Source organism: Mobula hypostoma, chromosome 28 (assembly GCF_963921235.1).
Source record: "Mobula hypostoma chromosome 28, sMobHyp1.1, whole genome shotgun sequence".
Classification (NCBI taxonomy): Eukaryota; Metazoa; Chordata; class Chondrichthyes; order Myliobatiformes; family Myliobatidae; genus Mobula; species Mobula hypostoma.
In genome coordinates this window covers 16963336-16977392 of record NC_086124.1, presented here as the reverse complement: position 1 = coordinate 16977392, position 14057 = coordinate 16963336, and the positions used below count along the sequence as shown (strand labels likewise).

General features: G+C 43.1%; 2 protein-coding genes across 4 annotated transcripts in view; one reads left to right on the top strand and one right to left on the bottom strand.

Moving 5' to 3' along the window:
• LOC134339131 (tectonic-3-like) overlaps window positions 1-9085 on the top strand; it is a 77550-nt gene extending 68465 nt beyond the window's left edge. For all 3 annotated transcript variants that reach the window (XM_063035474.1, XM_063035472.1, XM_063035475.1), the window contains exons 14-15: window positions 4130-4267; window positions 6218-9085. In XM_063035474.1, coding sequence (XP_062891544.1) covers window positions 4130-4267; window positions 6218-6436 — 357 coding nt within the window. In that variant the 3' untranslated portion in view covers window positions 6437-9085. The remainder of the gene's footprint in view (window positions 1-4129; window positions 4268-6217) is intronic.
• The window catches only part of LOC134339020 (histone H2AX-like), a 622359-nt gene that overhangs the window by 82989 nt on the left and 525313 nt on the right, over window positions 1-14057 (bottom strand). The gene's annotated exons all lie outside the window — the stretch shown is intronic.

Genomic DNA, 14057 nt, shown 5'->3' with positions numbered 1-14057 from the left:
CTTTGTTGGTAAAAAATGAAAGGAAATCTTTAGAAAGAGGTGACATAGGGTCAGAATATGTTGAATCATTCTGGATGGAGCTAAAGAACCACAAGGGTATAAAGACCCTGATGGGAGTTGTTTACAGATGTCCAAACAGTATTAAGGATGTGGCCTACAAATTAAAACGGGGAGATAGAAAATGCATGCCAAAAGGGCAATGTTACAAAAGTCATGAGGGACTTCAATGTGCAGATAGATTGGGAAAATCAGGTTGGTACTGGATTACAGGAAGGGGAATTTATAGAGTGCCTACAAGATGGCTTTTTACATCAGCTCGTGATTGAGTGCTCTAGGGGATCAGCTATTCTGGGTTGGGTGTTGTGCAATGAATCAGAATTGATTAGAGAGCTTAAAGTAAAAGAACCCTCGGGAAAGTCATCATAATATAATCAAATTCACCCTGAAATTTGAGAAGAAGCTAAAGTCAGATGTACCAGTATTACAGTGGAGTAAAGGAATTACAGAGGCTTGAGAGAGGAGCTGGCCAGAATTGATTGAAAAAGAACACTGGCAGAGGTGATGGCAGAGCAGCAACGACCGTAATTTCTGGAAGCAATTCGGAAGGCACTGGATATATACCTGTACATCCCAAAATGGAAGAAATATTCTAAAGGAAAGATGACACAACTGTGGATAATGAGGTCAAAGTCAACATAAAAGCAAAAGAGAGGATATATAATAGAGCAAAAGTTAGTGGGAAGTTAGAGGATTGGGAAGCTTTCAAAAAACAAACTGAAGGCAACTAAAAAGTCATTAAAAGGTAAAGATGGAATACAGAAGTAAGCTAACCAATAACATTAAAGAGAATACCAAAAGTTTATTGAAATACATAAAGTATAAAAGAGAGGCAAGAGTGGATATCGGACCGCTGGAAAACGATGCTGGAGAGGTAGTAATGGGTAACAAAAAGGCAGATGAACTGAATAATTATTTTGCATCATCATTCACTGTGGAAGACACGGGGAATTGGAGGAAGTTCCAGGTGTCTTAAGTTACCATAACTAGAGAGAAGGTTCTCGGGAAACTGAAAGATCTGAAGGTCGGTAAGTCACCTGAACTAGATGGTGTACACCCCAGAGTTCTTAAAGAGGTGGCTAAATAGATTGTGGAAGCATTAGTAATGATCTTTCAAGAACCACTAGATTCTGGAAGAATGAAAAATTATTAATATCACTGCTCTCTTCAAGAAGGTAGAGAGGCAAAAGAAAGGAAACTATAGGCCAGTTAGTATGACCTCAGTGGTTGGCAAGACGTTGGAATCGATTATTAAGGATGAGGTCTCAGGTCAGTTGGAAGCACATGATAAAATAGGCTCTGGTCAGCATGGTTTCCTCAAGGGGGAAATCTTGCCTAACAAATTGGTTGGAATCCTTTCAACAAATAACAAGCAGGATAGACAAAGGAGAATTGGTTGTTATGTACTTTGATTTTCAGAAGGCCTTTGACAAGGTGCCACACATGATTCTGGTTAACCAGCTATGAGTATGGTATTACAAGAAAGATTCTAGCATGGATAAAGCAGTGGTTGGTAGGCAGGAGGCAAAGAGTGTGAATAAATGGAGCCTTTTCTGGCTGGCTGCTAGTGACTGGTGGTATTCCATGGGGTCTGTGTTGGGTCCAGTTCTTTTTACTTTGTATGTCAATGATTTGGATGATGATATTGATGGATTTGTTGCAAAGTTTGCAGATGATATGAAGATAGGTGGAGGGACGGGTAGTTTTGAGGAAGTAGAGAGGTTATGGAAGGACTTAAACAGATTAGGAGAATGGGCAAAGAAAAGGCAGATGAAATGCACTGTTGGGAAGTGCATAGTTATGCACTTTGCAGAAGAAATGAAGGGGTTGACAATTTTCTAAATGGAGAGAAAATATGAAAACTGAGGTGTAAAGGGACTTGGGAGTCCTTGTGCAGGATTCCCTGAAGGTTAATTTGCAGGTTGAGTCTGTGGTGAAGAAGGCAAATGTAATGTTAGCATTCATTTCAGGAGGACGAGAATATAAAAGCAGGGATGCAATGTTGAGACTTGTTATAGCACTGGTGAGTCCTCACTTGGAGTATTGTAAGCAGGTTTTGGCCCCCTGTCTAGAAAAGATGTGCTGAAACTGGAGATGATTCAAGGGAGATTCACGAAAATGACTCCAGGATTGAAAGGCTTGTCATATGAGGAGCGTTTGATGGCTCTGAGGTTCTACTCACTCGAATTCAGAAGAATGAGGGGAAATCTCATTGAAACCTATGGAATGTTGAAAAGCATCAATAGAGTGGATGTGGAGAGGGTGTTTCCTGTGGCTGGGTCTGAGACCAGAGGGCACTGCCTCAGAACGGAGATGAGGAGTAATTTCTTCAGTCAGAGAATGGTGAATCTGTGGAATGTGTTGCTACAAGTGGCTGTGGAGGCCAAGTCATGGGGTCTATTTAAGGCAGAGATTGATAGATCCTTGATTAGTCAAGGCATGATGAGATACAAGGAGAAGCCAAGAGACTGGCACTGACAGGAAAATTAGATCAGCTATGATGAAATGGCAGAGATGACGCGATGGGCTAAATGGCCTAATTCTGCTCCTATATCTTGTGGGCTTAAATATACCTAATGACTTGGCCTCTACAGCCTCCTGTGGCAAAGTATTCCACAGATTCACTACTCTCTAGCTAAAGAAATTCTTCCTGATCTCCATTCGAAATGGACATCCTTCTATTCTGAGGCTGTGTCCCATGGTCTTATACTCCCCTACCATAGGAGATATCCTCTCCACATCCACTCTTTCGAGGCCTTTCAATATTCAATACTTTTCAATAAGCTCACCCCCACCCCAATTATTCTTCTGAATTTGAGTGAGTAGAGGCCTAGAGCCATCAAATGCTCCTCATATGACAGGTTTTTCAATCCCGGAATAATTTCCATGAACCTCTTTTGAACCCTCTCCAATGTCAGCATATCCTTTCTTAGATAAGAGGTATTGGCGTATTGTGAGCAGTTTTTAACCCCATATTTAAGAAAGGGTGTGGTGGTGTTGGTGAAGGTCCAGAAGAACTTCACAAGAATTATTATGGGAATGAAAGGGTTAATATATGAGGAATGTTTGATACCTTTTGGTCTGTTTAGAAGAATGAGAGGGGAGCTCATTGACACCCATTAGATATTGAAAATCCTAGGTGGAGTGAACGTGGAGAGGGTGATTTCTATAGTGGGGCAGTCTAGGACCAGAGAGGGCACAGCCTCAGTATACAAAGGTAGTCCCTTTAGAATGGAAATAAGGAACTACTTTAACCAGTGTGTGGAATTAATTGCCACAAATGGCTGTGGATGCCAAGTCATTTGGTACATTTAAAGCAGAGGCTGATAGGTTCTTGATTAGTGAGGGCATCAAAGGTTACGGGGATAAGGCAGGAGAATGGGGTTGACAGGGATAATGTCAGTCGTGATAGAATGATGGAGCAGGCTCGATGGGCAAAATAGCATAAAGTTTCTCCTATATCTAATGGACTTATGGAAACTGAAAGCAATGCTCAAAATGCCAGAGGACACTCAGCGAGTCAGACAGTATTTATGTAGGCAATGAACAGTTGACATTTCAGGCCAAGATCCTACATCAGAGACCCTTCATTACTGATGAAAGGTCTTGATCTGAAACATTGGCTTTTTATCCAGCTCCATAGCCACAGCCTGAGTTGCTACATTCCTCCAGCATTTTTAGTGTACTGCCAATGTCACTGGCACTTATCATTGCATCTCTGTGACACTAATGAAGGCAGATCACAGCTGGATGTAGAACAGTCCACGTACCCTCATTTAGCACTTTATGATCTTATGATCTGCCTCGCTGTGCATAATAGGGGCAGCATGGTAGTTTAGTGGTTAGTGTAAAGCTATTTTTGTGCCAGTGACTGGGGTTGTAAGGAGTTTGTACGTTCTCCCTCATGGGTTTCCACTGGGGTGCGCTGTTTTCCCCCCACATTTCAAAGATGCATGGGTGAGTAGGTAACTTAGTTACATGGTATAATTGGGAAGTACAGGCTCGTTGGGCCAGAAGGGCTTGCTATCGTGCTGAATCTTGTCACAAAAACTCGCTGTGCTTCCCTTTGCAGAATATCATGTGTGAGGTCAGCTGCACCCTTGCTGTATCGCTGGACATCCAGATCCTGTGGGCAAAATTGGGTCCGCTCTCCAATCCTCAGTCCGCCGTGCTGGGTGCTCGCTTCCAGTACCACACCCAGGAGGTTCAGGTGGGTGCCTTGTCTGTTCCTCACAGGGATGAACATTTGAGAGCCTTTCAAGGCAGCACCAAGAGTTTTGAGGTAATAGGTGGGCATTCGAAACTTGAGGAGGCCAGAGACCCTTCTTTGGATGGCAGTGGATCTCTGGAGCTTTCTTATTCCAGAATGTGGTGGAGATGGGATTGGGAGTCCTTGTGCAGGATTCCCTAAAGGTTAACTAGCAGGTTGAGTTGGTGGTAGAACAGAGGGATATGGGAGTACTGATCCATAATTCCCTGAAAGTGGCATCACAGGTAGATAGGGTTGTGAAGCGAGATTTTGGCCTATTGATTAGAAGGTAAGAGCTATAAGGAGAGGTTCGACAAACTTCGGTTGCATTTTCTGGTGCGACAGGGGCTGAGGGGAGATCTGAAATAGGTTTAGAAGATTATGAAAGGCATAGATAGAGTAGAGAGCCGATATCTTTTTCCACTGGGTGGAAATATCTAATACCAGTGGGCATGCATTTATGGTGAGAGATGGCAAGTTGAAAGGAGATGTGCGGGGCAGGTTTTTTTTACACAGACTGGTGGTTGCCTGGAATATGCTGCCAAGGTGGTGGTAGAGGCATATATGATAAACGCATTCATGAGGCTCTCAGAATGTCCAGAGAATTGGGGGGATAATCTGTATGCAGAAAAGTTTAATGTAGTTCCACATAAACAAGGTTTTGCAGATGTTGGAAATCCAGAGCAACAGACACAAAATGATGGAGGAACTCAGCAAGTCAGGCAGCGGAGGGTAAGAAACAATTGAAGTTTCAGACCAAGGTCCTTCACCAGGACTGGAAAGGAAGGGAGAAGAAGCCAAAATAAGAAGATGGGGGAGAGGGGAAGGAGTACAAGCTGGAAAATGATAGGTGATGCTAGATGAGGGGGAATGGTAGGTAGGTGGGGGAGGGGAGGGATTAAGTGTGAAGCTGGGAGTTGATAGGTGGAATACAGCAAAAATTCGTGGGAAGTTTAGAGGACTGGGAAGTATTTAAAAAAACAATAAAGGCAACTAAAAGAACCATAAGAGGTGAAAAGATAAAATATGAAGGTAAGCTGGTTAGTAATATCAAAAGTGATACTTTTTTTTGGATATGTAAAGAGTAAAAGAGGCTGGAGTATATAGTAGACAGCTGGAAAATGCTGCAGAGGTAGTAATGGGGGTCAAGGAAATGGTGGATGAACTGAAGGAGAATTTTGCATCGATCTTCACTGTGGTAGACACTGGTAGTATGTCAGAAGTTCTAGAATGTCAAGGGGCAGAAGTGAGTGCAGTTTCTCTTACTAGGGGGATTGTGCTTGGAAACTGAAAGGTCTGAAGGTAGATAAGTCAACTGGACCTGATGGACTACACCCCAGAGTTCTAAAAGAGGTAGTTAAAATATTGTTGAGGCACTAGTAACAATCTTTCAAGAATCAATGGATTCTGGTACAGTTCCAGAGGACTGGAAAATTGCAAATGTCACTCCACTCTTCAAGGAAGAAAGGATGCAGATGAAAGGAAGCTATAAGAAATAGATAGGTTCTTAATGAGTCAGACACGAATGGTTATGGGGAGAAGGCAGGAGAATAGGGTTGAAAAGGTGAAGCAGACTTGATAGACCGAATGGCCTAATTCTGCTCCTATGTCTTATGGTCTTATGAAGAGCTGAAGAAACAGAAATCTGATAGGAGAGTGGACTATTGAAGAACGGGAATGAGGAGGGGATGCAGAAGAAGGTGATAGGCAGGTGAGAAGAGAAGGGGTGAAAGGGGAGACAATGGGGAATGGAAAAAGAGAGAAGAAGGAGTGGTTACCCCAGATGGGCATTTGATTACTTGTGTAATTAGTTTGGCAGATTACAGTCTGCCGAAGGGCCTGTTCTGGTGCACTGATCTATGTTCTGTGTAAGAATCTACAGTGTCTTAATAACATCTCATTGTTCCACAGTGTTCAAGCACCAAAGTCTCCCTGAGATCCTCTGTCATCTTTGTGGAGACCACTCGCTACCCGCCGTCACCCAGGGGCCAGCCGTCCCTGGACTGGAAGCTGCCTATTGACTTCTTCTACCCATTTCGAGTCTCGCGGGCTGGAATTGCCGAGCCAGTGGGTGGGTCACTGGGTCCCGTCTATGCTGTGGCCGTAGTGCTTTTCCTGAGTTGGCGGTGAGGACTGGACAATCTGATTGTGGCAGGATTGACAGATGGGAGTGGGTGGTGTCACTGGGTGGGCAGCTTTTGCTGAATGCAGGAGGGCTGGCGCATGGCATAGCTCTTCCTGGTCTTTGCACAGGGGCAGGACATGCAAATTACACATGGTGCTGGATAGGGATGATTGCACACTTCACAGGGTCCTGGGCTGGGACAGGAATGTGGATCATGCAAGTTCCTGGACTGGGACACAGTGGATGTGAATTACACAGGGTGTGCGCATTACTCAGGGTCCCAAGGTGGGTCAGGGTGTGGACTACACAGAGTCATGGCTGGGACAGAAGTTGTAGTTACACTGAGGTCTGATCTTGGACAGCGGGTGGCATGCGTTATTCCAGGTCCTGGTCTTACACTGGGTGTTGGGCTAAGCGAGAGGGTGTAGTTACAGACCGTCCAAGACAGGTAAATAGATCCCACAGCAGAGCGAATGGGACCCACTTAGACCAAGGAGTTCTCGTCCATTTAAAGCCCCCGCCATGAAGAATGACATTGGGGAAATGTATCAGGGCAGGATGCAGGAGGTGTATGAATCCCTCCCTACTGCCCCTGGCCCGCAAATGTGTGCTGCCTCTATATCAGGTAGGAGAGGTTCTGAACCAAACCAGAGGCATCAACACAAACATGTGGAGTGGGAGCCATCGACCCAGAGCCTGCTTATTTGAGTGCTGGGGCCACAGGTGTTGAGGTTCATCCCTTGCTTCTGAGCATGAAGTGCCTTGTCCCAGCCCCTGCCACCATTCCTGAGCAGGACCGAAACGGGACCTTCTTGAACACAATGTTGTTCCGAACCAATTAGATTATAAATCAATGTCCAGCAAACCTAATTCCTTCTACCTACATAATGTCCATAGTCATTCCTTTCTTGCAGATTTGCGTGCCTATCTCAGATCCACCTAAGTGCCTGTATTGTATTTACCACCACAACCGTAGCTCTACCAGAACTCTATGTATACAAAAGCTTACCCCACACATCTCCTTTGAAATCACTCCCTTTCACCTTAAAGGCATGGCCTCTGGTATTAGACAGTTCAATCCTGATAAAGGATACTGAGTGTCCATTCTATCTTTGGCCCTCTTAATTTTCTAAACCTCTATGCGGTCTCCTCTCAGCCTCTGTTCCACAGAAGACAATACAAGTTTGTTCAACCTTGACACATAAGTTAATAAGCTGCTTAAGAAGGCGCATGGTGTGCTGGTTTTCATTAAACCATAAAATATAAGAACAGAATTAGACCATTTAGCCCATCGAGTCTGCTCTGCCATTCTATCATGGCTGATCCCCTTTCCTCTCTCAGCCCCATTCTCCTGACTTCGCTCTGTATCCCTTCATGCCATGACTAATCAAGAATCTATCAACCTCTGCCTGAAGTATATCCAGTGATTTGGCCTCCACTGTTGCCCGTGGGAATGAATTCCACAGTTTCACCACTCTCTGGCTAAAGATATTCCTCCTCAGCTCTGATCTAAAAGGATGTCCCTCTAATGAGGCTCTGTCCTCTGGTCTTAAACTCCTCCACAATGGGAAACATTCTCTTCACATCCACTGTATCAAGGCCTTTCAACATTCAATAGGTTGCAATGAGGGCACCCCTCATTCTTCTGAATTTCAGTCAGTGGCGGCCCAGAACCATCAAACGCTCCTCATATGTTCAACCTCTCAACTCTGCAGTTATTTTTATGAACCTCCTTTGAACCATTTCCAATGTCAGCACATCTTTTCTTAGAGAAGGGGCCCAAAACTGCTCTCAGTACTCCCAAGTGCAGCCTCACCAGTGCTTTGTAAAGCCTCATCATTGCATCCTTGCATTAGCCGGGGGATTATGTTCGGAAGAAGTAATGTTGCAGCTGTATAGACTGCGCTTGGAGTATTGTGTTCAGTGCTGGTCACCTCATTATCGGAAGGATGGGGAAGCTTTAGAGAAGGTGCAGAGGAGATTTACCAGGACGCTGCCTGTATTGGTGAATATGTCTTTTGAGGAAAGGTTTAGCAGGGTAGGGCTTTTCGTTTTGGAGTGGAGGAAGATGAGAGATGACCTAGCAGACTTTGAGAAGCATAGATGGAGTGGACAGCCAGCATCATTTTCCCAGGGTGACGATGGCTATTTGTTTAAAATGATTTGAGGAAAAGTTAGGGAAGGTGTCACGGGTAGGTGTTTTACATAGAGAGTGGTGGGTGCCTGGAATGCACTGCTGGAGATAGTGGCAGAGGCTGATATAGTAGGGACATTAAAGACTCAGATGGGCACATGAACGTAAGAATATTGGAAGGTATTAGGTGGATCAAAATCATGGGCTGAAGAACTTGTACTCTGCTGTATTGTGTTGTTCTTAACGTTTTATATCACAAGCTCTTTAATCCAGGCAGCATTCTGGTAAACCTCTTCTGCACCCTGTCTAAATTCTACATATCTTTCCCATAATGGGATGACCAGAACTGAATGCAATCCTCCAGAAGCACCCTAACAACTACAATGTGTCTTCCTGACTCTTGAACTTAATTGTTACCTGTTGACTTGAGGTTAGTGGGAATGTACAGAGTGCTCACGGGTTTTTAATACTTGTTTGTATTTGGATCTTTATAAATAAAATTCATATATTTTATTTTCAACTGACATAATTTGTGTGTCTCCTTTACCAAACATGAGGAAGGGGAGGGCAAGATCAAAAGGAAAAATATGTGCAGTAATACCACAGTACCTAACGGTTAGAGCAGCACTCTTACAGTTCAGGGTCATTGGAGTTTTGAGTTCAATTCTACCGTCCTCCATAAAGAGTTCATCCAGGTTTCCTCCGGGTGCTCCGGTTTCCTCCCACATTCTAAAGACCGACTGGTTAGTAAGTTAATTGGTCATTGTAACTTGTCCTGATTAGGCTAGGGTGAAACAGGTGGGATGCTGGGCAGTGCAGCTTGTTAGGCCAGAAGGTCCTGTTCAGTGCAGTATTACTAAATAAAAATAAAATACATATATGCTCAAACAGATTGATGTTAAGTACAGGAGCACATAATGTGACTGACAGGAAAGGATAAAGTGGTGATTGGGGTTGTGGAGTGGGGTGCATTAGTGGGTGGCGGCCTGATTTCTTGGGGAAAGTAACTGTTTTCGAATCTTGTGGTCCTGCTGTGAATGCAACGTAGCCTCCTCCCTGATGGGAGTGGGAAAACAGTCCATAAACTAGGTATTGGGCTCCGTCATGATGCTACTGGTCCTTTTCTGGTACCTTTCTGTATATGTGTCTTCAATGGTGAGTAGGTTGGTGAAGGTGATGTTTGGGCTGTTTTGACTTACTGTAGTTGATTCCTTAGGTTTGTTTCCCTGCTTTATAATTACATTACTGTAAGTGAATTAAGTCATAGGATGAATAGGTAGTGGAGAAACATGGGAACGATTCATTTGTTTAATGTCATTTGCAGTACAAAGGTGTAAAGGAGAACAAAATATTTGTTACTCTAGATCCTATGCAGCACAAAATAACAATGAGAAAAGAAAGACAAATAATATATGGTAAATCCAGTAAAGCTTATATACATATATGGATGGTGTGTACATAAATGGACACCAGGTACTGGAGTGTCTGCACAGAAGGTGACTCTGGACAGGACATGATAATGCAGTGGCAGCAGAGTTGTGGTGTGGTGAGTTAGTGGGTGGAGGTGTTGATCACTATTAATTCATCAGGAATGCAACTGTTTTTGAGTCTTGTGGTCCTGGTGTGGATGCTATATAGCGTGGGGCTAACAGTCCATGAGCAGGATGAGACCAGGCAGGGAAACCACTAACATGGAACATAGAAATCTACAGCACATTACAGACTGTTTAGTTAACAATGTTGAGCCGACCATGTAACCTACTCTAGAAACTGCCTAGAATTTCCCTATTGTATCCGCTTCCATGACTGCCGCTGGTGGTGCATTCCACACACCCACCACTCTGTGTGAAAATATACATTAAGTATAAATATAAAAGCAGCCCTGTTGAATGCTATGTAGAAGTATCTATTATATACGTAGACTAATTGTATATACATAAACTGATGCTATGTGATATCTATCGTTGTGGTGGGGGGTCGTGGGTTGGGTTAGTGGGTGGAGGTATTGATCAGCCCTACTGCTTGGGAAAAGTAACTGTTTCCGAGTCTGGTCGTCCTGGTGTGGATGCTGTGTAGCCACTTCTCTGATGGGCGTGGGACAGTCCATGAGCAGGGTGGGTGGGATCCATTATGATATTGCTGGCCTTTTCCTGCCACCTTCCTGTAATTACATCCTTGATAGCGGGTGCACTGGTGTTATGCTCATATTGAAAGGGAGAACAGTGGTAAGTGGTTGGATCTGCCAAAGGCACCAAAGTTTTCAAAGTGAAAGTATATGTCACCATATGCTACTCTGAGATTCATTTCCTTCCGAGCATTCACAGTAGAGCTAAGAAATACAGTAAAATCAATGATAAACTACCTACAAAGACAGGCAAACGACTTAATGTGCAAAGGAAAACAAACTGTGCAAATACAAAAAAAATGTTTTAGATGGTAGGTAGGCTGGTGCCAGTGTTTCAACATAACCTGTGTAAAACCCTCCTGTCTGCCATAGTGTAGTTTCTGTACCACACAGTGATGTAGCATGTTAAGATGCCTAACAAATTACATTGGTAATCTGTTGTCCAACTGAACTAATTACACCTTCTATATCTTGAATTTCCTGTGTGTACATATGCCTACTTAAAATGCTTCTATTGCATCTGCCTCCACCACCACTTCTGGGAGCACGTTCCAGGCACCCACCACCCTCTTCCAAAAAAACTTGCCCTGCACATCTCGTTTGAACTCATCCCCTCGCTCTTTCAATGCATGCTCTTGAATATTAGACATTATGAAGCTGTGGGGAAAATACTAGCTGTCTATGCCAGAGTCTTAATATTATATAAATCTCAATCAGATCTCTGCTCAGCCTGCACCAACCCAGAGAAAGCAATCCAAGTTTGCCCAAACTCTCATTATAAGCACATGCCCTCTCATGCATAAGACCATAAGGCATAGGAGCCAAATTAGGCCAATTGGCCCATCTTGTCTGATCAAGGCTGATTATTATTCCTCTCAATCCATTCTCCTACATTCTCCACGTAACGTTTGATGCCTTTAATAACCAAGAACCTATCAAATTCCACTTGAAATATACTCAATGACGTCCATGGTAATGAATTCCACAGTATCACCAACCTCTCTGGCTGAAAGAATTCCTCCTGATCTGTTATAAATGGATGTTCCTGTATTCTGAGGCTCTACCCTCTTAAACTAAATTTTCTCTGTTGATGAAACATCCTCACCAGATACACTGTATTTAGGCCTTTCAGTATACGAAAGGTTTCAGTGAGAGTGGTGATACACTGTAATAGTTTGAGGTGGCAATAGTTTTATATATCATTATCGGGACAAGGTATACCTGTTCATATTTCATACTCTTTCAATTTCCTCTTTTAATTCAGAATATTTCTGTTGTTATATTGCTTATTGATTTCTGTCGGTTATGTGCGTTTGGAAAGACTATGTGTACTAAGTAAGTGGTTCTTACTTTTTCGTCCCATCCTTGTTTATTCCGTATGGTTATTATCCATTGCCATATATGCAATAATGGATCTGTCGTAACAGAATTTGCAGTACCCTGACTCTAAAACTAGATTAGATTTACATTTGCAATAAGGTATGGTGTCTTTTATGAGTTTACATTTCAAAGCAAGATTTTGGTAACTGGTGTTTGCCAGTTGATTGTGTTTGTGTAAGTAATCAGATTGAGTTAAACTGCTGCGAGGTCCTGTAATGTGTTAGATTGTTTCTGGTTTCTCTTGGCATTTTCTGCATGAATTCTCTGGAATTTGATGTTTTTATTAGGTAATGTTGATTTTTTTTTGTGTTAACCACCTGGTCCTGTATTGCCATAAGGAAACCCATTGTTTCTGGGAAGCGGTCCCCAATTCTGAGCCAGGTGTTCGATGCTTTCTTGATGACATCTAGTTTGATCAGGTCTTGTGGATATCTTTCTTCGAGGGCCATGCTCTTCCGTTGATCATCTTTTTCTTCTATAGTGATTTTTTTTCTCTTTTTCTGAGTTAGGATTTAATTTAAGTTTAGTGGTTTGTGCTTCATACCAGAATTGCATATGCTCCCGTGGAGTGCTGTGTCCTGTGTTAGTCACTGGTAAGCAGCAAAAGCGTGAGGTAATTGATTAAAAAAAAGAGGAAATAAATACGAACTCTGCAGGAACAGAATGAGAGGATTTTCATTTGCCTTGGATTCAGTGAACATTGCGGAGATACAGTACCACGTTCATTTCTAGATTAATCGGCTGCTGTGACATCAACAGAAGCACAGAAAACCATTGTAACGTACAGCAGAGTTTTAACTAAAGAGGAACAGTGAAACATTCAGGTCAAAATGTAAACAGGACAGACATTTGACAATATTCGTAAAAGCTGAAAATAGAGCCATTGCTTTTAAACTGTCATGTTACACGGCACACCGGTCTTTTCCCTAAAGGAGATCTGACGCCATGGACATTTATGTGTTACTACAATATATGCACCACAGATAATAATGTTGATGCAATGTGTTTGTTCAAGTGACTAACCAGGGAAAATGATCAGAGCTATAACCTTGCTACTGGAGACTGATCCTCTATAAATTAGTGCCTTTTGGACTAGATCAGCTGCGAGTGGCTGCCAGTGCTTTGCATTCCGGAGCAACGAAAGTCACTGCTTCTCACTGAAATGCAATATCCAATAATCTGGCGGATGGAAGACATTTTCCACCCTGTTATTTCAGCCGTTGGAATTCCCGGTAAGCTATTGCCTCATCTGGCTTTGGTGGAAATTCATACTTAATTTCAATCTCCAGACGTGTATCTCTGGTCACCCATCGAATCCCAGCATTTCAAAAACGGGATTTTGTGGTCTCGTATCCTTTTGTCTTGTAGCAACTGCATCATGACTGCGTTTCTGCAGCAAGGGTACTGATAGTGGATTACATGTTTAGGTGTAGTGGGAGCAAGTATCAGACTGAATGGCGGAAATTGGACCATCGGCAAATTTTAGCAGTAACATTGATGTGTAAAAACCTCCTCCGCAATTTTTTTCAGGGTATTTGAATTCAGAGGCTGAATTTGAGTTCGTTGGGTAAGTTGCAGAGTCCACGAAGCGAACGCAATTTCAGAATGAACAGAGACATTTGAGTTAATTAGCTATCAAAGTAACGAGACATGTTTCATTATTTCTATAGCAGACATCATTACCGGGGGACAAACTGCCGATCTGGTTAGTTGCATCTTATTGGCATCCCCTCCTGTTCCCTATTGATGCATTCAATGTGAATCGTACGTCTCGTTTTGAGGTTACCAAATTGCACTAAAAGTGCTGTTGCCAGCGGACCGGTCACTGGGGTGCAGCAAGTGTGTGACTGGTTGATGGGACAATACCTCCCTCTGCCGGATCGCTGCGTTCCTTTCAGATCAGGTAGCAAATAAGCTATAGGTGCCAGAATCTGAAAGAGAAAAAAATCATGAATGCTCGAAGAACTCAGCCAGTAAAGGAGCACAG